General features: G+C 41.1%; 1 protein-coding gene across 1 annotated transcript; it reads right to left on the bottom strand.

The window, feature by feature from the left end:
• Positions 1 to 559: 559 nt before the first annotated feature.
• Positions 560 to 22,942, bottom strand: LOC119721341 (eukaryotic translation initiation factor 3 subunit D-like). The gene is made up of 15 exons (XM_038191375.1): positions 22,711 to 22,942; positions 18,798 to 18,843; positions 18,062 to 18,198; positions 16,741 to 16,920; positions 13,355 to 13,476; positions 11,295 to 11,427; positions 10,507 to 10,602; positions 9,215 to 9,263; positions 8,669 to 8,799; positions 7,614 to 7,693; positions 6,621 to 6,750; positions 4,539 to 4,681; positions 3,181 to 3,373; positions 1,651 to 1,747; positions 560 to 807 (listed from the first exon to the last, which is right to left on the bottom strand). The coding sequence occupies exons 1-15, from the start codon at positions 22,834 to 22,836 to the stop codon at positions 794 to 796; spliced, it is 1,677 nt and encodes a 558-aa protein (XP_038047303.1). The 5' UTR covers positions 22,837 to 22,942; the 3' UTR covers positions 560 to 793.

The following is a 22,942-nucleotide window of genomic DNA, read 5'->3' as shown; positions in this document are numbered from 1 at the left end:
GTCCAATTACATGATATACAAATGGACGCGGAACGCGTAACATCCAAGACTACAAAACTAAGGCCGTGTCCAAAACGGGCTTCAAGCCAGAGCTACAGCCACGTCAATTGTCAGCACGTCCCTGCGTATTTTCAATGGGCGCAGACCTAGACCTAGCTCTAGACAGCTGATTCGGATGCAGTCTTAGTGTACAAAAATTCCATATTGTTGTCTAAGGGGCGTGGCTAACTCGCAAACGGCAATAGGTCAATTGCATTAAATCATTAACCTTTAGTTTGGGCTATTTCCCACCACGAAAAATGAAATACAGATTTATTGGAGTAGGTTGAGGAACTATGGCAAGCCCTTTACGTCTTGAATGGTGACTTAAATAGAGTTCTAATGTGTGCTTGGTAAGGTGAGGTAAGGGAAAATTAGAACTAATACTTAAATACATATAATCAGAATGCTATCCACTAGTGACCGAGTCTCTCAAACTGAACTTGGCATTGACACAACATTGTGTGATTTCTGAAAAGATTTGCACAAAGGTAACTGCACTACACAAATACAATTTTTGTTTTTCACTTGATTACAATTAAAGTGTCCCATCACATAATTATTTGGAATTTTGGAATTTCATTTGACGCTGGCGTAGAGCAGCAATGATGTCACTTGTGTAGAGAAAAATATGTTCTGAGCCTTCGGTGAGAGTGGAATAACGAAAATACGGGCAGTGAGTGCCGAGCTCCTTTTTGTGATGATCGGTGATGACTTGCAGATCCTTGATAAATCCTTGGAGTTTCTTGAGGGTTTATGCATCTTCATCTAAGTTTAAAAGAAACAACAAAATGGCATTAGAAGTGATAATTCATGCAACAATTTTTTTTAAATGACCACAGCATAATGGTCAGGAACATACATTATAACCATTTCGCGCAAGGTTTATTTTTGCCGAAAAATTTCGAAATTTTCAAACGCAAAATTTCCCATCCAACTTGGGAAAGTTATGTACGGCCAAACGCCACAAACACTGATTTGCAAGAGAGATTTCAACACTATTTGTACGATATTCATTTGTGGCAAAACCTCATATGTTTCAATAATCCGGGATGTGCACTGTATCATAAACTGTACAACAATAGGCCGTGCACATGGCCCACACAACAGTCAGCACATGGTCCGCCTCCACAGACTTCACGGTCTTTGTGTGTGTGTATATTAAGGGCACGAGGGATTAGCGTGTTTAGACGTAACCCGGAGGCGAGTGAAGGCAAACTTGACGTCTTAACCCGTCAACCGTGCCTGTGCACAAAAACAGCCAGTGCGTGTTATCACGGCCTCAGGTGATTAAAAACAGCAGGCAGACAAAAAGAGAAATTGAAACACTTTTCAGTTGCAACTAAATGTTGCAGTGGCACGTTTTAGGGATACTTCTCATGCATTTGCTTTTACATTCATTTGATCTTATGACGATTATCTAATCACAACAAAATGCTACAGGCCCATCTTGTAATGATAACATCGCAAAGCTTGCATCAGTGCCAATCTCAGGAGTTTAATATCCTCAGGATCACATAGGACAGGGATAACTTTTGCTCATCACTGAAAGGCACTCAAGCTTTGTGGAGAGACGGAGCCACGTTTTGTCAAATGGCCTCTGGTGCTTACCATTGTCATCATCTTCATCTGATGATGAGGACGTCTCTTCCGCTTCGTCGTCGGAGCTGAAGGTGTTATCGGGGATGTCGTAGATGCGAATCACAGGCTGGGTAGAAACCAAACAAAAAACAAAAGTGAAGTTGAATTTGAAATTAAGTTTTCTGGAGAAATAGAATGTTTGGTTGTTATTAGCATTGTGCATGAACCAGCTCTTTTCTTCACACACCTATATGGATTGATCTCGGAAAATCCCACATTAACATTTAAGAATTTCTTTAAAGTTGAAAATTCTGATAAACCATTAATTTATCTACATGCATACCCAACTACAAGTTTGTCAGAATATTGTTTTCTTATTTTCTGGGCGCATTTTAATTGGGTTCATGCTGCACTTCAAAAAAAATCTGAAAAACAGGCCAAAATGAAATTTCTCTGAAACTTTGTAGTGGGTACGTAAACTCAAGATTTATAACCAGGCACGTTTAGAGCTTGATGAAATTTCACTAACTGTGAAATTTGGGGTATATTGTTTTGCTCTAGCAAGGCACTAATGGTGAAAAATCAAAGTGCACCACATTAGGGGCCGCACCACATTAGGGTACATTAACAATTTATTATCCCAAATTTTAAACAAGCCTGAAATCTTGTGGTTGCACAATGGAATTAATCCCTAATAAACAAAACTGAAATTGCAATTCTGCAGAAAAAAAGAAAACAACAAAATCTTCCGCAATCCCCCTGGCATCCTGGCAGTGTATGTACATGTATAGGCAGTTATTAAGGACAATTTTCAGTGACGGCCTTGATTGTCCAACCGGCAGGTACCAGTTCTTAGTTGAATGGGGAGGTTGGGTTGAAAGTTCTCAGTTGAATGGGGAGTTTGGGTTGAATGGAGAGTTCGGGTGTTAGAGTCATTAGTATCTCTCCAGAGACCTCGTAAATATCCATATTGGAAAGGATTTTTTTTGACATCGGCATTATCTCTACAGACCACCTTTTAAGTTTGGGTGAGATTGATGACTGAACTTACAGTGAACTGGAACACCCACACACACACACACACACACGCACTTTTGTTCCTCTTCCTTTTTCCTTTGTATTCAAACTTTTCGCAACAGCTCTCATTGGTTTTGTACACGTTTTCTAAGTAAGATTTGAGGCTTTGGTGGAGATACTAAATAAAGAAAGGTTTGCGGAAACACCATGTGCGAATAATTTCTCAACTAAGAGAATGGTTCTGAAAAGAACCAGAGGTATAAACTCGACGTTCCGGTCAGTATGCTCTGACCGTCTTCAGGAGAGTGCCTAAACTCTAAGAAAGTGAATACTTTCTTAGTCGTGAATACTTTCTGGTCATCCTCGATTTGGTTCCTGTTCACCGATGATGTTGCATATGTGCGTCCTCCATTTACACCATTAACAAACGCACACGGACACACAGAAGAAATACGCGATCACAATATCCCCATGTATGGCAAGCCAGGGGGATGCAAAATCTAACGGGAACAAGTCCACAAAGAGGATGAGATGTTCATCTACCTTCATGGGGTCCTTGAGGATGAGGTACTTGCCCTCCTTGAGCTTGAAGCACTTGTCGATGATGCAGCGCAGGATACCCCAGCAGTTCTCCATGTTCAGTGTGATCTGGGAGGCCAACTCCACGGGCTTGAACTGCTGCGAGCCCAGGATGACGTGCTTGGAGGAGTCTCGCGGGTTCAGTCGAGAAACATAGCTGTGAAATGGGAAACAGAATACAGTTAGTATAAAGTGCCATTCTCTGGATATTCATGCCTTTTATGAAATGCAAAGGTTCATTTACAAAAAATTCATCCCGATGAAACTACATTCTAAAAATCGATACTGCATTTCTGCTTTTTCTTATACAGTGGACCGTCGCTATACCGAACACTGCTATACCGAACATTGGGCTACACCGAACATCAGCCTTGGCTAGTAACTTTTGTGTACAAAACGTACCGAATATTGTTGGAAAATGAAAGACAAATGGTAACCATTTCCCCAAGGAATAGAAGGAAAAAGCCACCCGTGTATTAGCTCAATACTGTTATGATTTGATTCAACAGTGGCACATGTTCAAAATTGTCCATCAGAATCTTCCAGGGCATACACGGTGAAGTTCTGCTCAAGAAATTGAAAAGATAAATGGACACGTTTGGCAACTCCATTGTAAATACAAAGTTCTACATTATAACAATGGCCAAAAGAGGGCGCCACTAATGTGTGGAAAACGCTATACCGAACGAACAATCGCTATTAAGAACAATTTCTGTGGATCCCACGATGTTCGTTATAGCGATGTTCCACTGTACAATGTTTGTAAATATCATATCATGTCAAAGGCCACTGCTTTCATATTGCTCTTTTCTAAATCCGAATTTGTAAATGTGTACTATCTGTCAAATGTTTGGTGTATATGCTATAACCCTTAAAGCATTTTGACAAGAACCTTTATGAATCACTGAACCATTGTGCAGAACTCAACAGTATAATTAACCCTAACCGAACACAACCCATCAAAGTTCAACAGCAGGTTTGTGTTTAAATCTGTTGGGATAGGTACAGTTCCCCTAAACAGATGGTCTTTTACACTGGGGTTGGCATACCTCCAGAAACTAAGTCCAACAGTGTGTGTGTACAATTTCCCATGTGGGTGTTGGAATTTGCCTGAATGGGTATGGTTCCTAGTAAATTAGGCTGGGGAGTTAGGGTTAATTAAGATTGATTTTGAAGGATTGAGTGTGTGTGGAGGGGGGGGGGATTCACGAATACATTACATGGCCATGAATCATGCTGAAGCTTCTGTCCCATGAATTTCAGCCACACTGAGGTACATTGTGCAACCCTGCAGAGCAAGATAATTGTTTAGTAGACCTTACCCAAATTTGATCTGATCCGATCCACTGAGGAGTGCACACACCGTCCACTTGGACAGCTTGAAGCTGTTGTTCTTGAGCTCGGTGGCCAGCACGGCACCGCGCTGAGAGTCCAGCTTCTGACGCCACTCGGCTATGCCAAGCGACTGGAAAAAAAGTCACACTTGGTTAACAACTTTCTAGACTGTGGAATTGTTAGACCTGTTTGAAATGATCACGAATGGTGTTACATAACGACAAGTCTGGAGAAGTGTGTGGAATATGTGATAGTTTTTGCCAAATTTGACTGGACTGAATGCAGAGAAAAAACTACGGTCGCTATGTTTACTAGGGTATGGGTATCTAACCGATTCATAATTGTGATGCGATCAAGCTAAATGAGTCATTTGTTGACAATTATGATTTTAAGATACAACCCAAAATAGGTCAGGAGTGGAAATGTCCAAATTAACTCTCTTTTTTTAAATCGAAAGGCTACATATCTCCTCTTTCATGTCAACAATTTTTTTTCCAAGAAAAACTCACAATAAAGTAGTTAAAATGTGACATTTTTGCTGAGGAGTTAATAGTCAATAACCTGAAATAAAGCATGTTTATTGTTACTTCATAAACACTTCAATTTTAAATCGTTGATTTCTCTGTTTAATTTCTCTGTTTTCTTCTTTCTGATCTGCCTGTGTTCTAAGTCCCATAACTTAGGTCGCATTCACATGGAGTTTTCACCAAATATAAACTAAAAGATAGATCTACTAGTATTCAAAAATGAAAAACAAGAAAATTTGATATGGGCTGACAAATGACTCATTTAGCTTGATCGCATCACAATTATTCATTACTAACAGAGTATAAAGCATCAATTGACTTACTGAAGTTTTATACTAGATAGAGTAGGCCTCAATCGTTTCTCCTGCAATGCCTTTCACTTGATACTTTGTTTTCGCATGGTGTAATTTGCAACTGAAATCTGCCATGAATTGTTTAATTTTGAAGACACCTTTCTCAGCTAGTTGCTATCCTCATGCTCACAATAGGACAGGGATAACTTTGCTCATCATTGGAAGGTATGTTTCAAAAAGATTTAAAAGACAAGGTTTGTAACATAATGTTGCCTCAAGAACTGTATGAAATGATATAGAATGGTGTTACATAAAGACAAGTCAGGAGAAGTGTGTGGAATATGTGATAATTTTTGCCAAATGTGACTGGACGGGGGTTGCATATTATACAAATATTGACTGCTTATCTCGTGGTGTAATAAAACTAGTCTTCAGAGGTGACCCATGAAGCATTCTATTTTTCCCAAGCCGAAGCCAAGGGAAAATAGAATGCTCCATGGATCACCGAGGGAGGATAGTTTTACTACACCATGAGATAAGTGGTCAATATTTGTTTTATAACACCTCTCCTACAGATTCTGCTTGATTTTAAGCGATAACTGATTTGAATACAATAAAAATATACTTCTATTTGAATACAAAATTAGTTGAAAATTAACTTGCACTTTTTCTAACTACCCCTTCACGAAATGTTTGAACCCAGCTCTGTAGCGCTCGCGCTTGGAAACAATACGCGCAACGTACCCTATGCATTCTGCACACAGTGCGTATAGTACTTTGGTTGCTACAGGTATAGTACTTTAGTTGCTATGGGTATAGTACTTTTGGCCGTTCACTGAAAGATAGCAAAAATAGAAAGTATCATGTGACTTGCTCTCGGCCAATCAAGACACAGAATCTGTGGGTGAGGTGTTATAAGAGAAACTGGTGCTCACCAATTGCCTACATCAACTGTGAACAGATGTAAACTACAATTCTGAGCAAAAAACGCATTTGCTCTTCCCTAACAATTGTGGGAAAAACAATTATATGAACAGAACATAAGTGTGCTTTGGGCATTTTCGAAAATGTACAAATTTTTGGGGTCGTGTCCCTGCAAGAACGGAATTGCCCAATTTATGGTTTGTGTACAAAACTACTTTTTAGATTTCAACAACATTTCTAAACTTTTTTTCTAGATTTCCAAGACGTCTATCTCCTTCATGACAAATCTATTTATATGGCAAAGCAAGAATTGTTTATTCTGTACCTTAGAGTCAAACTCGTTGAGCGTCTTGATGCTGACAAACTGCGTCTCCCCGTTAGAGCCCATCATGACACTGTCATGCTCACACCGTACAATAATATCCAGGTCATCGCCCACGTTGTACTTACGATACCTGGACGTCAAACAGGGAGTGCCAATGTCAGTCAAGGAATGAGAAAAACTCAAAAAATCTTCAACTGGACAAGGAATCCTCTATACAGTATGTCCCCCAAAAGTGTCTGTTGGACTATTTTTGAAATAGCTACAAACCCATGACGTCAATTTTGATTTTTTTTTATTTTGCAGATACTCCTTATTCCTGGCCTTAACTCCTACGAGTTTCATTTGTTTTCTATCACGCCTCACTACACAATTGTCAATTGATCACAGCAACTTTTTGTGACCAAGTTCCTTGCCTTAACCCTAACTCCCTAGGCTTTTCTACTAGGATGCAGCCTCAATCATGCAAAATCCTCCAATTGCCCTCATGGAAAAATAACATATAAATAGCATCAGTCGTGCCATTTCCTCCATCATTTCTTGAATGTGGTCCGTGGAGGGGTGACCACTGCCTGAATCCTGCAAAATCCTGCGGCAGTGACTGTCAATGTGTTCAGGCTTGGCCAGTGACATCTTGGAGCAGTGCGGAAGATTTCAAGCATAATCCTGGCATATATAGTTATGCACGGCTGAGAAAAAAAAACACAAGGTCCGGCCCAAGACCTTGACAAAGTGCATTCTACGACATCAGTAACACACTTTTGCCATGTAACCTCAATCCTCCCAATTCCTCCACTTTGGCAAAGAGGATTTTGAAAGATCCAGGGCAGTTATGGTTAATCAATTTCTGTGCACGTGCATGACGTATCGTAGGGATACGAAGCGTCACAGTGCTGCGATGCATCGTGAGTTGATTTTCATTTACAATGCAAAACACAAGACTACTGATCCCAAACAGTCGGTATTCGGACAATAAAAGACAGCAATCGTCCTAACCTGTATCCAACCGAGGCCACTTCCGAGTCGTCATCTTCTTGGAACGGATTGGACTTGTCAAATTTGTACCTTTCACCATTCTGTTTGAAGAAATGTTCATTTGCATTTAACAAGATTCAAAAAAAAAAAACCACTCATTTGCATTATAAAAGATATATTCAACTTCAGAGTACCAACAAGTTCAGTAGCACATCCTTTGTACCAATTTGACATCTAGACCCTGCATACTTTTAGCACACATCCATCTCCACAACAGACCAGCGTTTGCCAGTCTAGGTGGTTACACCCCTCCCCCATCCCCAAGTGAAAAGAAGGCACCCGCTGCAGTTACAGACAATTGTGCATACGCTTATCCGATTTTTAAGTTAAAGCTTGAGTTTTGTTCACCAATTCTGCAGTGTTGTAGTACTTGTACTCGGTACTCGTACTCAAGTACTACTCGAGTACTTTTTTTGGAGTACTCGTACTCGTACTCGTATGTCAAAGTACTCGTACTCAATATGACGGTACTCGTACTCGAGCAGCAAAGTACTCGTACTCGCACATGACGAAATTGTACTCAATCATCAAAGTACGCGTACTCGAATAACAGTACTCGATAAAACAATGTACTTGTACTCGAATAGCGGTACTCAAAAAAAAAAATGGTATATCACTTACGTTACCACGGCCTTATTTTATCAATACTTTCAGTTTGAAATGGTCGATTGCGAAGATTTTCTCGGTAATACAAGCACTCGTACTCGTTAGTACAAGTACTCGTACTCGCACTCGGACGTTCAAGTACTCGTACTCGGAGACCTGTTCTTGCACTCGGAAGCACAAGTACTCGTACTCGTACTCGGCAACCTAGGTACTTGGCAGTACTCGGTACTCGGCAAAAAGTACTCGACTACAACACTGCAATTCTGGAATCCTACATGCCTGAGCACCCATCACATGCGCATTCCGTTCTGCATAGCTCTAAACATGTCACTGTAGGTGAGTGCATTGTGCAAAATACCACTCTGGTAATCATAAGACGGTTGGGCAACTCAGAATAAGTCTATACCAACCTTTTTGAGACACTGCTGGGAGAAGTTGTGGTTGATGAAGGTGGCTTCTAGGGCCAGGTTACGGGGGGAGTTCATGTGGTTACCCTCGTCCTGTGGGGTCTCAATGGCTGTCTCATTCACCGTTAGCAAATCTGGAAATAAACAATGCGGTAAAATCGGTTTACATTATTGGATTTCAAGGTTTATTCATGTAAATGTACCATAGAGAACTGGCTTTGCTTAAAAAAAAAACAGAAGTTAATCCTTGGATAACAGCAGTAAATCCAACTTCAAAAGGTAAAACGTTGTTTAAAGTTCAACCTTAGCCCCCTAGCATGATCTACTAGGAACCATACCCATCCTGGCAAGTTCTAACACCAAATGGGAAACTTCACACACGTATTTCTGACTTTGATTCTGTAGGTGTGCCAACCTAATGTAAAAGACTGTCAGTTTAGGGGTACTGTACCCATCCTGACAGATTCCAACAAAACATGCCGTTGGGGTTTGATGGGTTGAGTCCTGTTAGGGTTTAAGGAAGACTTCTATAGGATTCATCAAACTTACCAAACTCTGGGTCATCTCTCTTGTCAAAGAAGAGCTTGCCACCAACATGCTGAAAAAAATGCAGAGAAAACAAAACCTCAGCATGTTATTTTCATCGAGGTATCATTATGGTATCTAACCGACTCTTAATTGTCCATTACTAACAGAGTGTAAATCATCACTTGACTTACTGAAGTTAAGGGCTACGCATCGGAGCCAGGTACCCGTGTACCCGACCACTGATGTCAGGAACCGGCTGCAGATCATCGGATCGGGTACCCGTAACCAACTTTACATATTACTGAGTAACTTCTCAGACAATGAAAAAGAAAGCGTTTGAATGTCATTTGTGGAGAATTTTAAAAATGAAAACCAGGCTACATGGAAAATAAAAACAGATTCATGTTTATGATACCTGCCAAAGCCCAAAATACAATTTACACCTTAATTACATCTATTGCGCTCTCTGTACACACTTGTATCTTGCTGTACTGACACACCAACGTGGTTGTATTATCATGCACACTTTTCTGAATAATCTGTACAGCAACTTCCGAGATTTAAATTTTGGGGTTGGGTTTCTTTAACGGGTACCCGATTCCTGTACTGCCCCTAAACGCACACCCCTACTGAAGTTTTACACTAGATAGAGTAGGCCTCAATTGTTCGCCTGCAATGCCTTTTACTTAATACTTTGGTATGGTGAATTTTGCAACTGATGGATTGTTTAATTTTGAAGACACCTTTCTCAGCCAGTTGCTGTCCTCATGCTCACAATAGGACAGGGATAACTTTGCTCATCATCGGAAGGTATGTTTCAAAAAGAGGAAAGAATGTAGAGATCGAGAGCCAGACGCTTTGGCTGTGTACAAAGTCTATAGAGAGTTGAGTGCATTTTCAAAGTATTTTCTAACAAAGTTGGAAATGTCTCTCAGTCCGACATTCATGTCTTTTTAACATTTTCGCAATGACCGACCTTCATTGAGGTAATATATGATGAACAAAAGTGGCGTCAGCGTGCAACATTTGTTCCCATAAAGATTTAACAGACAAGGTTTGTAACTTTATGTTGCCCCAAGGAGTCTTTATAGGCAAAGCTGAAAGATGGCATAAACTGATTCACTGTATTTTGTGAGTCTTCGTAAACGTTTGCCATGGGGTGCATATTCTAGAAATGCAATGACTTCACTTAAGGTAGAAATTCAAGTAAAACCAGATAACTTTCATTTAACAAAGGTAACTAAATCAGTAACTCAGTTAGAATTTCTTCAGCTAATGTGGGTCACTAAAATTTAGCTCCTCCATTTTCTTACCTGCACGACAATATCCCAAGAGTAGACTGAGCGCGTGCAGCACATCAGAGTGGCCAAAATGATGTCGGTGGCGAATACCTTGCCTTTTCCTGCCAACTGTTTCATTGGATTGGAAACAACAGAGGAAAATTACACTGTGACCAATTAATGAATAGCCCAATTCCGAATAATGTCAAGTTTCAATAACAACACTTGATGATTTCATTTCTTAAAAATTTATGTAAAAATGTGTACGTAATTTATTAACAGGTATGTGTGTAATTTAATAAATATCGTATCTTCCTTCAAACAATCTTGCTTCACACATGGTTCCCGACAATTTATGAACCGTAAATCAATGCAACAGTGCCCATCTCAGTACAGTCTATATCCTCATGATCACATCAGACAGGGATAACTTTAGTTCATCATTGGAGGGCACTGAAGAAACACTTCTATTTTAATCCACATTTTCCAAAGTATACCCAAAATATGTTCAGTCAGGTGGGTTACCCATAACCCAGCCTTTTTGGGTTTGAGGGGGGAGGGTTCATTGATAGGTCGGGGTTTTTTATGGTTACCTATGTAAGCATTTGTATGAACATATGTAGTACAGTTTCGATGAATATTAGTGACCAAAATTTAAAAGAAACCATGTTTTCTTGGAGTTTCCTTTCATCAAAACACTAGAAAATCTATTCAGAAACAGCTCCAGTTGATATTCATGTGCAGTTTCATTACGACAAATAAATGATGTCACAAAAAAAACTACATCATGAACTTGAGTGACTTGTACTTATAGTGCCTACCTTTCTGATGATGGGGTCGTCCGTGGTGGTGACCTTGTGGAAGATGCGATTGACCCTGGCTAGTCTCCGCTGAGACTTGGTGGTGATCCGGTCAAAGGTCTTGTCATAGTACTCCATCTCTCCACAGGTTACCCTGAGAAGAGTAAAAACATAACCACGATCAGGGTGCTTGAAAAGAGACTAATAAAAAAAATGTTCTGATGAAGTAAGCAAGGCTGTGTCCCAATTACTGGTTGTGGCTGGCATTTATCTATTAGAAGCATGTTTGTGTGTGGAAGTAGGCTTAACCCTAACCCCCTAGGCCCTTTTTGCTAAGGATCATCCTCAATCCTCCAAAATCCTCCAAAAATTTGCAACTCCGCCTAAATTTTTCAAAATTGTCAGACAGTCCTGCCTCAAAATGCATTCATCGTCAATCCTCCAAAATCCTCATCCCAAAATTTTGCACTCGTGTTTAAATGAAGGATAACCAACGCCACATCCTTCAAAATCATCAGACAGTCCTGCCTCAAAATGCATTCATCCTCAATCCTCCAAAATCCTCTTGTGCTTCAATCACCATTCATCCTCAATCCTCCAAAATCCTCATGTGCTTCAATCACCATTCATTCTCAATCCTCCAGAATCCTCATTTGATTCAATCACCATTCATCCCCAATCCTCTAGAATCCTCCAAAACTGCCAGGAGGATTTTGGAGGAGTGAGGTGGGTTAGGGTTAATCCACTTCTCATAGACTCAGGTTTGTTTTTGCATTCAATAGAGGACGTTGAACAATAGAGGACAATAGGGCCCAGAATTCTTAAGGTCCACAATTGACGATCGTGTACAAACATATAGGAAGTCTTCCTAAAAAGTTAGAGTACAACAAAAGAGAAACAATAGAGAGTTCATGATTGAAGGTGTTTACGCACTTGTGTACATGTGTGTTTACTAATGGTCATTATCTTCAAGTAAACTTGAATCCTCGATCCTGATTGGTCGATCTATGGCAACAAGCCATGCTACATATAACCATGTAGCACAGCCACGGTCCATACCGCACTCTGCGTTTTGTGATATTCCAAGATGCGCGCGCCATTCCGTACAAACCACGCACGCGTAATAGGATAAGCACTTTGTGTACAGCGTGCGTTTCATCTTTATTGTGCATCAAGTTTGCTTGAAGATAAATTCGTTAGCACGCTCGCGCTTGTGGAACACGGAAAATGTAGTGCGTCTGAGTCCCACATTCGGCCTCGTGGTATGTGGGACACAGACGCACTACATTATTCCGTGTTCCACTTGCACTCACGGGGTAACTAATATAGCCAAGTAATTTTGGACTTGGCCTGAAACTGAAGTCAGGACTGCAACCTACAATTCCCGGATTATCAATATATGTAACTGCTACATCAACCAAGATATCCAGTCCCATGTAAGTCTGATCACAGCCTACAAGTTCCTCAGTTATTTATCCAAACCCTCCTCAATCCTCCATAATCTGAAGGGGGTTAGAGTTAACCTCAATATGATTTTTAAACTACTATTTCATTTCATAATATAGATGTGAATACTTTTCAAACCTGCAGTCTCTGATCATCATCACACACACACACCCACGTGTGTAAATGCCGGCAATCGTGGACGCCCCATTGTCCCTAATCCTCTTTCCTTTGTTTGTACTCTTTTTAGCGACAGCTCTCATTGGTTTTGTACACGATTTGAGATCGTGGACGTTCGGTCAATCGTAAACGTATTGTTTGCACCCCAATTCTTTTGTCCTATGTCCACGATTGCCGGTGTTTACATACTCACACACACACAAAACAAATGTCAAAAAAAAATTAACTAAGGGCTGAAGGTACCATCATCAGAACGTCTTAATTATCCGCAGGTTTTATGAATGTCTCAGCCAGGGATAACTTCATTCATCATTGGTAGGTACAACCAGATTAACTTATCTATTACTACAATATGACGAGGACGAAGAACATGTACTGGTTTACAGTTTTCCTTGATAAACAAATAATAGAAAGGAAAGCAGTGGTGGATCCAATCAGAAGCCATACACTAAACTCACAGGTCTTCCGACTCAGAGACGTCCGGGTAGCGGAGCTTGTTGAGCCGAGGGAAGTCCAGCTCTTCTATGACCTCCCACTCGCTGCGGACCTGCACCGAGGCACTCCTGGTCTTCACTGGGCCCTGGGTCATGAACAAAAGAGGGGGAAAAAGTTCACCCTTTCTCTCAAAGCAGTGTTGCGGTTGAGGACCTCACAAGTCCTCTCAAGTCTATCACAAGTCCTCGAAAGTCCTCACAAGTTCTCACTCATTTGTCACAGGTCCTCAAGTTTCAAATCAAGTCACAACCTATATGTACAGGGTGAGTAAAAAAAAAAAAAAACAAATGTCGGGCCCATTGTTTTAGTGAAGTTCTGCATGTAGCACTTTCAAAATGTAGGATATGAAAGCCAGATTCGGAAGCTTTCTTTTAGTACAAGAATCATTCAAATCACTCGTGTACTTTTCAAGTGACGGAATTTTCAACATAACCACCGTTTTAAAGTTCTGTCCACGGATCACAAAACAGGTATGCGCTCTTTCAGCAAAACGAAAACAATTCAAACACATCCCTAATCCCTATGTGATTTGTTTTTGTTTTGCTGAAAGAACACTTGCCTTCTTGTGATCCGTGGACAGAACTTTAAAACGGTGGTTGTGTTTTTTTAAAACTTAGTACACAAGTGATTTGAATGATTCGTATACTAAAAGAAAGCTTATGAATTGGTCTTTCATATCCTAAGTTTTGAATATGCGACATGCAGAACTTCACTAAAACAATAGTCCCGACATTCGGGTTTCGCTTTTTTTGACTCACCCTGCATTCAGATGAACTGTGAATTAAAGCGTTCCTTTTTTATTGTTCGTCCCCTGACTTGCGCAGGGACTTGTGATGTACCTATGTCCGGACTTGTGATGGCCCTGTAATGGACTCGTCTACACTGTCTTAACCCCAACCCCGTAAGTGGTTTACTACAGGGTTCGACCTTAGCGGTGGTCCGCTGGCCAAATGCCAGTTGAATTGCCGGCGGACCACCTGAAACACCTTGCCAAGTGGTCCGGCTGGCCAGCCGAAAAAATCTGCGTCAAAAAAATGCTTGTTGTATTTATTTGGTTTCTTACCTACATTCGCCATTTTTTTCAAAAGAAGCCTTCGTTATTTTTACATATTCGCTTCGCGACATGACTACTTCGCAACTCGATGTCACGGTGACTATATAAATCAAGGAACGCGAGGACAGCAAGCACTGTGCCAATCTGACTCCACTTAGCAACTTGGATGCCCTATTTTCTAATTTTTGCTACTCCGAAAGGGCCAAAGGAACAGCCTACATTGTACTTTCCATTGATTGACTGACTGACTTGAGGAAAATAATATCATATCTTCCTTCAAACAATCTTAATACACACATAGTTCCCTACAATTTATGTACCAAAAGTCAATGCAACAGTAAACAGTGCCCATCTCAGTACAGTGTATATCCTCATGATCACATCAGACAGGGATAACTATAGTTCATCATTGGAGGGCACTGAAGAAAATGGACTAATTATTTTTTAAATGGTTACCTAAAGCATTTGTATGAACATATGTAGTACAGTTTCCGGAATTTTAGTGACCAAAAAATAAAAGGAACAAATTTTTCTTGGAGTTTGCCTTAACTAAGACTTCAGGGCCAAGCTCGACTGGGCAAGCCTTGTCTTGTTAACCCTAACCCTGCTAAATGCAACAGAAAGCGACAAAGGTAAAAAGTTGTTGCATAATGTTGCATTGAGCAGCCAACTCAAGTCACCGTGCTCTGTTGCATCTTGTTGCATTTAGCAGGGTAACTGTTCATAGGTCCGAGGCAATACAACAAAATCCACTGTTGCATTTAGCAGGGTCACTGCTTGGTACCAAGGCTGGTATGCAATGGGTTCACTAACCATGCTAAATGCAACAGAAAGCAACAAAGGTAAAAAGTTGTTGCATACTGTAGCATTGAGCAGCCAACTCAAGTCAAGGTGCTCTGTTGCATCTTGTTGCATTTAGCAGGGTAACTGCTCATAGGTCCAAGGCAATACAACAAAATCTACTGTTGCACTTAGCAGGGCCACTGCTTGGTACCAAGGCTGGTATGCAATGGGTTCACTAACCATGCTAAATGCAACAGAAAGCAACAAAGGTAAAAAGTTGTTGCATAATATTGTATTGAGCAGCCAACTCAAGTCACGGTGCTCTGTTGCATCTTGTTGCATTTAGCAGGGTAACTGCTCATAGGTCCGAGGAAATACAACAGAATCTACTGTTGCATTTGGTTGCATTTAAGCAGGGTAAGTGCTTGGTGCCAAAGCTGGTGCATCCTGGCTTCAATGCACAATGCAACATAATCCACTGTTGCAGTTTGTTGCATTTAGCAGGGGTCTCATTTCAGTTGTGTTGGATATTGTTGCATTCAGCAGGGTACTTAAAGAATACCTGATGGGGATTAGGATTAAAGGGAATATACATCATTTGCTTTTGCTGTAATTTTCAGAAATGGATGGAATTGGGAGGTTGGAAATATATAGCAAATATAGTTACACTGACTTTTTTGAGGTTTTGGGTTTGAAAATGCTATAAAAACCAAGAAAAACAATCATTTTCCTGTAGTCTGGTTCCCTGACTCCATATAAGAAGAAACAAAGCAGTTTACATACATTGGGGAATTGTAAGGTCAGGGAACCAGTCTAGCTGGCTTATCCGTTCATAGGTGTGTAATCGATTGCAAACAAGTGCGATGGTCAATTGGGGCCAGTATTTGAAAAAAAAGCCAGTTTTTTCCAATGCTGATCAGCCGACCAGCATTGGAAATTGATACAAAAATACTACTTTTCTTGAAAATGACAGTATACCAGGTGCCATGATTTTACAGGATGCTTTACACTGTCATTCACTAACAGTCCAGCAAGGTATTTCAAAATGATTTGGTGGTTTTATTTTTTGATGTTTGCAAATGTTGTATTTTCCCTTTAACCCTAACCCTGCCAGACGCAGCGCAGTGCATCAGGTGGAAAAGTCTGGTGCACTTTGATGGAAAATGCTACCAACACCAGTGCAGAAACCGGCCACTTCTGAGACACTGAGGGCTAGTCCCATAGAACAATGCCAGAGTTGTATCCTGCTGCGTTGGGGGACCACAGACTCTGAGGCAGTTTGGCCTTGAGACTTTTGACCTGATGGATCTTGCTACACTGGGCAGGCTTGTCACTTAGACAAGTGTTGCATGTTGCTGCGTTTGGCAGGGTTTCTAGCCAAAATACCCTGGAGGGTTAGGGTTAATCTGCATGTGTGTCAAACCCTACCAGTTACAGAAAAGACAAGTTGCCCTTTTCTAAAAAGCCAAATCACTGAAATGCATACAAAGAGTGTCCTGAGTCTGCACTCACCGAAGCCTTCCAGAATCGGTTGTTGCCCTTGTCCGACCACTTCTGGCGTCCTTTGCCGTACTGCTTCTGCAGCCGGCGCACTTGTCGTTGTCTCTCCTTCTGGGCCTTGGTCAGCGTCTGCATGTTGACCTGCTGCTGACGCTGCTCCCGCCGATCACGATCGCGTCGCATCGTGCGTTGCTGCAAGGATGCACAAAACAAAGGATGTCACTTAGTGAGTGCAACAGTAAAGAGAAAGCTTTACTGTTGAATTAAACGGACATTTCATCCTGGAATGTGTCTGATTGGGCTGCAAAACGCATTTTAAGCCAAATGACGTGAATTTTAAAGAAGGATATAAACATCCATACAACCATCCTTTAAAGACCTGGAAATTTTTGTGTTGTTCTAGCGAGAACAACTTTTCACTCTCAAAAATCAAGCTGCACATGTTCCACCCGAGTGAGTTGTATTTTGCGGCCGTGCAAGAAACAACATTTGGTGCTGTGAATATTGTGTCACACGCAACGAAAATACGAATGAGTATGCCACAAAATGTCCGCTGCTCCCAATGTAAACAACCAGGCTTTTTCATCTGGTCTCGAGAATGGTAAAGGTTAGTTTCCTTTCATCTAAATCTACAGGTTCAATAATCACAGAAAATATAGGATACTCAACAACAGGCCATCGAATACCATTTTTTTTTGACACAAATTTGCGCAGAACTGTATCCCAATGTAGTGACACCTTGGGCCATGGAAATTAAATTCGCATAGTTTTACCTATAAGGCAAAAAAACAATAGTCTCTGGTCAGTGCGTGCGTCGATTTTGATCATGAGCCTCAATCTTTTTTTCTTTTGTTTTCAATTTTTTAGCGGTAGCTTCAACAGCCCCCTCCACTGTCACACTGCCTCAAATTTTCGTACCCAAGGAGCACCAAGGAATGGGGAAGGGCACCAAGGCAAATGATGGAGGGCACCAAGGCAAATGATGGAGGGCACCAAGGCATATGAGGACACCAACAAGCAAAATGGTACCCATCTTGTTTGTACAATCCAAGCTTGAAAAAGAAAAATACATCGCTGCATGAATTCCGGAACTTTGGTCTGACCAGAGACTGACTTTTATTGTTTGCTTTTTTTGGGCCTAACAGCAAAATCAAAATTCCAAATGAAATTTTGGTTAAAGGCTACCTGATGCAAAGCCAAGGTAACCTTATGTATTCATAGAAGTGTCCGTATTTTTTTTTGGGGGGGGGGGGGAAGGAGGAGGGAGTTACCTTTTCCACTGGAATACATGGAATCCATACCATAATTCACACAGACACATATTCTGTTTTACCTGAGTAAAGCGCATCCGGTTGCGCAAGTAGATGGGTTTCTGGGTCCGCGCCGTATCTACCAGCTGGAATGAGGATTCATCCTGCTCATGGTAGTAGGTGTACTGGTTACCAGACCCAAACTGAGATGAGTACTTCCCTGTGATATGGGATTGAAATAATACAAGCCATGCTGTAGTCATCGACGATGGACATCTGGTATGAAAGCCAATTTGAAACCCTCTCAGATGCTTCTCAATAAGCCTCTGTACTGAAGACGTCACACATTGCTTACGTGTGCGCTTTTCTATGGGGCTTTTCTAGAAGGCCTAACTGAAATGTTGTGCAGCGTTAAATGTTGGGCAATAAATTGTGGCGCAAGTCCAACGCAATAGCTTAAAGTTTCATGAAGATGAAATGGGCCCTGCTGGTGTTTTAGAAGATTGTGGCTTCAACAGGACCAAAAATAATCAATAAGGTGTTTCACGGTACTAATATGCACCATCTTGCTCACGGGCATGACGGGGCACAAAAAACACGCGTTGCAAGACGCGGGCGCATTTTGGAAAAACCGCATAATGACTTTTGGAAGCGTCAAAGTTTTCCATTGACAACGATGCATGCCTACAAAGCAAAGGGTGTAAAAAATCACCATACAGGGCCATGGGAAAGACGACCATGATGGCACATACCGACGCTGTGAAACTGAAACACCTTATTTAATTATTTCATTCATAATCATATCTGAACTCATCTTACCTAAGTATCTCTTGTCTTGGTATGTCGCACCAGTCCAGTCAGACACCTTTAAAGAAAAGTATATTTAGTTTTTTCAATGACAGAGCACATTGGTATTACGTGTATAGTCGGACTCCCTATTATCGCGGCATCCCTATTATCGCGGCATGGGAAATTTCTCTTTTTACAGTGTCAAAACTCCTTCAAGTGGCGATTTTTATCCAGTTCACCAGTCATCAAGGATTTTCTACCGAGTTGTATAAAAAGGACGATTAAAAAATGTTGTGTCTTTCGGGACTTTTAACGATTTTAATAAATATTAACGTTTTCCAAAACTTGCAAAATTTTCCCTCACCGTGTCTGCTAAAAGGTACCGTTTATATTTTAACATAAATCTTTAATTGCGCTCTGTCCATGAAACTTCCATTGTCTGCTTCCCATTCTTCAGCTGCAAATGTAAAATGAAGTCGAACGACGATATTTGCAGCGCGAAATCGTAACAACTTTTACGGGATCAAAATAAGCACCGCGCATTAGCGAAAATAAAACGGCACACCGTGTAAAGTGAATGGCGCCCTCAATCGCCGATCAGTAGACTTGCCTCAGGGATTTGTATTCTCCTTTCGGGGGAAGGGCAGGGTCTTAAGAAATCATCCTGCAGACATTTTTTCTTTAATCAACTTGAACGTTACAGGGAAAATATCAGACTTTATTCAGGGGGTGTTTTGGTCAAACATAAACTATGAACAAAAAAGTTGGGATCATTATAAAAACCACTTCCCGCATACCGCGATAATAGGGAGTCCACCTCCGTTCGCACACGCCGCGCATGTCTATTTTCACAGGCATCGTACACGGAATAAACCACACCACCCGTCAGATTTTTTTATATTAATTTAAAAAGGAAGAGTTATACTACACATTAGCCCCATAAATGTGGCCTATTTACTGGACTGCCTCCGTAAACATAGGCCACACATCCACATGTACAAAAATCGTGAAATAAATCGTGAAAATATACATCTGAAAAAGGCAGCACTTTCCGACTTTGCCAAATTTTGATTTTCACATTTAGGCTTAGTTTGTAGGATTTTTTGCTTTAGAAGCATACTCACCCTCTTTATAGGCTGGTCAGAAAGTGCTGCCTTTTTCAGATGTCTAATTTTTGTGAAATTTCATGTTGAAATTTTGATACGCAAACGTGTAAAAATTAATCTGGAAATTTCTTGAAAAATATACATCTGAAAAAGGCAGCACTTTCTGATTAGCCTATAAAGAGGGTGAGTATGCTTCTAAAGCAAAAAAAACCCTACAAACTAAGCCTAAATGTGAAAATCAAAATTTGGCAAAGTCGACACGATTTTTGTACATGTGGATGTGTGGCCTATGTTTACGGAGGCAGTCCAGTAAATAGGCCACATTTATGGGGCTAACTACACATAAGTATGGTGGCCCTGAAGGGACATCGCATATCGCAAACGTGTGCGCACACGTGTGCGATGTCGCAAAATTTATCGCGAATGTGTGCGCACACGTATGCAATGTCGTGAAACAATTCGCGAATATGTGCGCACACGTATGCGATGTCGCGAAATTTATCGCGAATATGTGCGCACACGTATGCAATGTCGTGAAATTTATTGCGAATATGTGCGCACACGTATGCGATGTCGTGAAATTTATCGCGAATATGTGCGCACACGTATGCGATGTCGTGAAATTTATCGCAAATATGTGCGCATACGTATGCGATGTCGTGAAATTTATCGCGAATATGTGCGCACACGTTTGCAATGTCGTGAAACAATTCGCGAATATGTGCGCACACGTATGCGATGTCGCGAAATTTATCGCGAATATGTGCGCACACGTATGCGATGTCGTGAAATTTATCGTGAATATATGCGCACACGTATGCGATGTCGTGAAACAATTCGCGAATATGTGCGCTCACGTATGCGATTTTGTTTGCAATGTCGTGAATTTTATTGCATACCTTTGTCGCATACCTTTGGGGTGATGTCATTTTTGCGGGCAATTTGTTAGTGACCTAGGGAGTACGCAAGTGGCCCTGGTCCCATTTTGTATACCCAAGATACTTCAAGGCAGGAGCTTGGGTACCAGGCAGTTACATTTCAGCGTGGCCAAGGTCATACCAAACTAAACTTAGCCGCGTTATGGGCCCAAAACCTAGCCGCGTTCTTAGCCGCGTTCTTAGCCGCGTTCTCAACCGCGGTATCAAAATCTCAAACACATAGAGTAAAAGGTGGTTGCCTCTCTGTTTGTAGTGAAAGGATTTCTTGGACTTTCCCAACGAAATGTTAAAGTTATACAATAAATGTACTATTTTTTATGCTTTCATCTAACCGAACCTTCTATTGGGCACATCATATTTTGGAGGGGGCCAATTTGGTCCACTAATTAGCTGTTAATTAAGGCCCTATCGAGGAGTCTCCATTTTCCACTCTAAAAGTGCACAAAAGGGAATGCTGCTGACCTATAACACCCCTTTAAAACAAAATGTACCCCACATAGTTTTATAAATTTGAATTTTTATAGCATAATCCATTTCATCCATCTACTGGGAAGATCAAATTTTGGAGGGGGCCAATTCGGTCCACTAATTAGCTGTTATTTAAGGCCCTATCGAGGAGTCTCCATTTTCCACTCTAAAAGTGCACAAAATTGAATGCTGATGACCTATAACACCCCTTTAAAACAAAATGTACCCCACATAGTTTTATAAATTTGAATTTTTATTGCATAATCCATTTCATCCATCTACTGGGAAGATCAAATTTTGGAGGGGGCCAATTCGGTCCACTAATTAGCTGTTAATTAAGGCCCTAATCAGGAGTCTCCATTTTCCACTCAAGTGCACAAAAGGGAGTGCTGCTGACCTATAACACCCCTTTAAAACAAAATGTACCCAACATAGTTTTATAAATTTGAATTTTTATTGCATAATCCATTTCATCCATCTACTGGGAAGATCAAGTAATTTTATCTAGGTGGTATTATTAGCAGTTCGCAGCAGTTCATTTATCATTAATAGAACGTGCAGTTCATGTACAAATTGATCGCAACACCTGCAAATCACGGCAATTTAAATTTGCGTGCGCATATTTATTGGCTGAAATATGACACCACGTGAGTTTCAAACTTGCGCGCGCAAATTTCAAAGTTGCGCAAGTAGCAAGTTTGCGCTCGACAGGTTTATTAGTCAGACCCTATTTATATCTAACAGTACGTCTAGATTCCAGACTAGCTGCTACAACTCCCCAGTTCATTAGGAATTTTACTGAAAGGTATGCGACAAGGTATGCAATAAAATTCACGACATTGCAAACAAATTCGCATACGTGTGCGCACATATTCGCGATAAATTTCACGACATCGCATACGTGTGCGCATATATTCGCGATAAATTTCGCGACATCGCATACGTTTGCGCACATATTCGCGATAAATTTCGCGACATCGCATACGTGTGCGCACATATTCGCGATAAATTTTGCAACATCGCATACGTGTGCGCACATATTAGCGAATTGTTTTACGACATTGCATACGTGTGCGCACATATTCGCGATAAATTTCGCGACATCGCATACGTGTGCGCACATATTCGCGAATTGTTTCACGATATTGCATACGTGTGCGCACACATTCGCGATAAATTTCGCGACATCGCATACGTATGCGCACACGTTTGCGATATGCGATGTCCCTTCAGGGCCACCATACATAAGACAGGACAATTCTGGAAGGTTAGTGGGCAATCTCTATTCCGAACGAGAAACGTGATAAGTACCGCGATAATACGGCGTTCCATCCTACATGTAATTCAGCATGGGCATGATGGGGCAAAATGGTAATGGGGCGAAGTGACAAAGGCAAAGACGCGGCGACCAAAGCCGGACGCCTATCGTACCTTGCCAAGTCGATCTCCTTTTGAAAACGGCTGATACGGAATATCTTTGAACTTCTCCGGTACCGCACACGGCCCCCAACCAGTAGGATTCTCCTGGATGACAGGAGCGACGAAATGTGCCGACATTTTGGGGCGAATTCTTTCGCAAAATGTTGTCACAGCTGCTCGAAAACCTTTACACAGCCATGTGCAGAAATTATATGACCTTGTTCCCGCCCCGAAATTGGCGCGC

This window comes from Patiria miniata, unplaced genomic scaffold (genome assembly GCF_015706575.1).
Source record: "Patiria miniata isolate m_02_andy unplaced genomic scaffold, ASM1570657v1 HiC_scaffold_13, whole genome shotgun sequence".
Taxonomy (NCBI): Eukaryota; Metazoa; Echinodermata; class Asteroidea; order Valvatida; family Asterinidae; genus Patiria; species Patiria miniata.
This window is presented reverse-complemented; position numbering and strand designations above follow the sequence as displayed.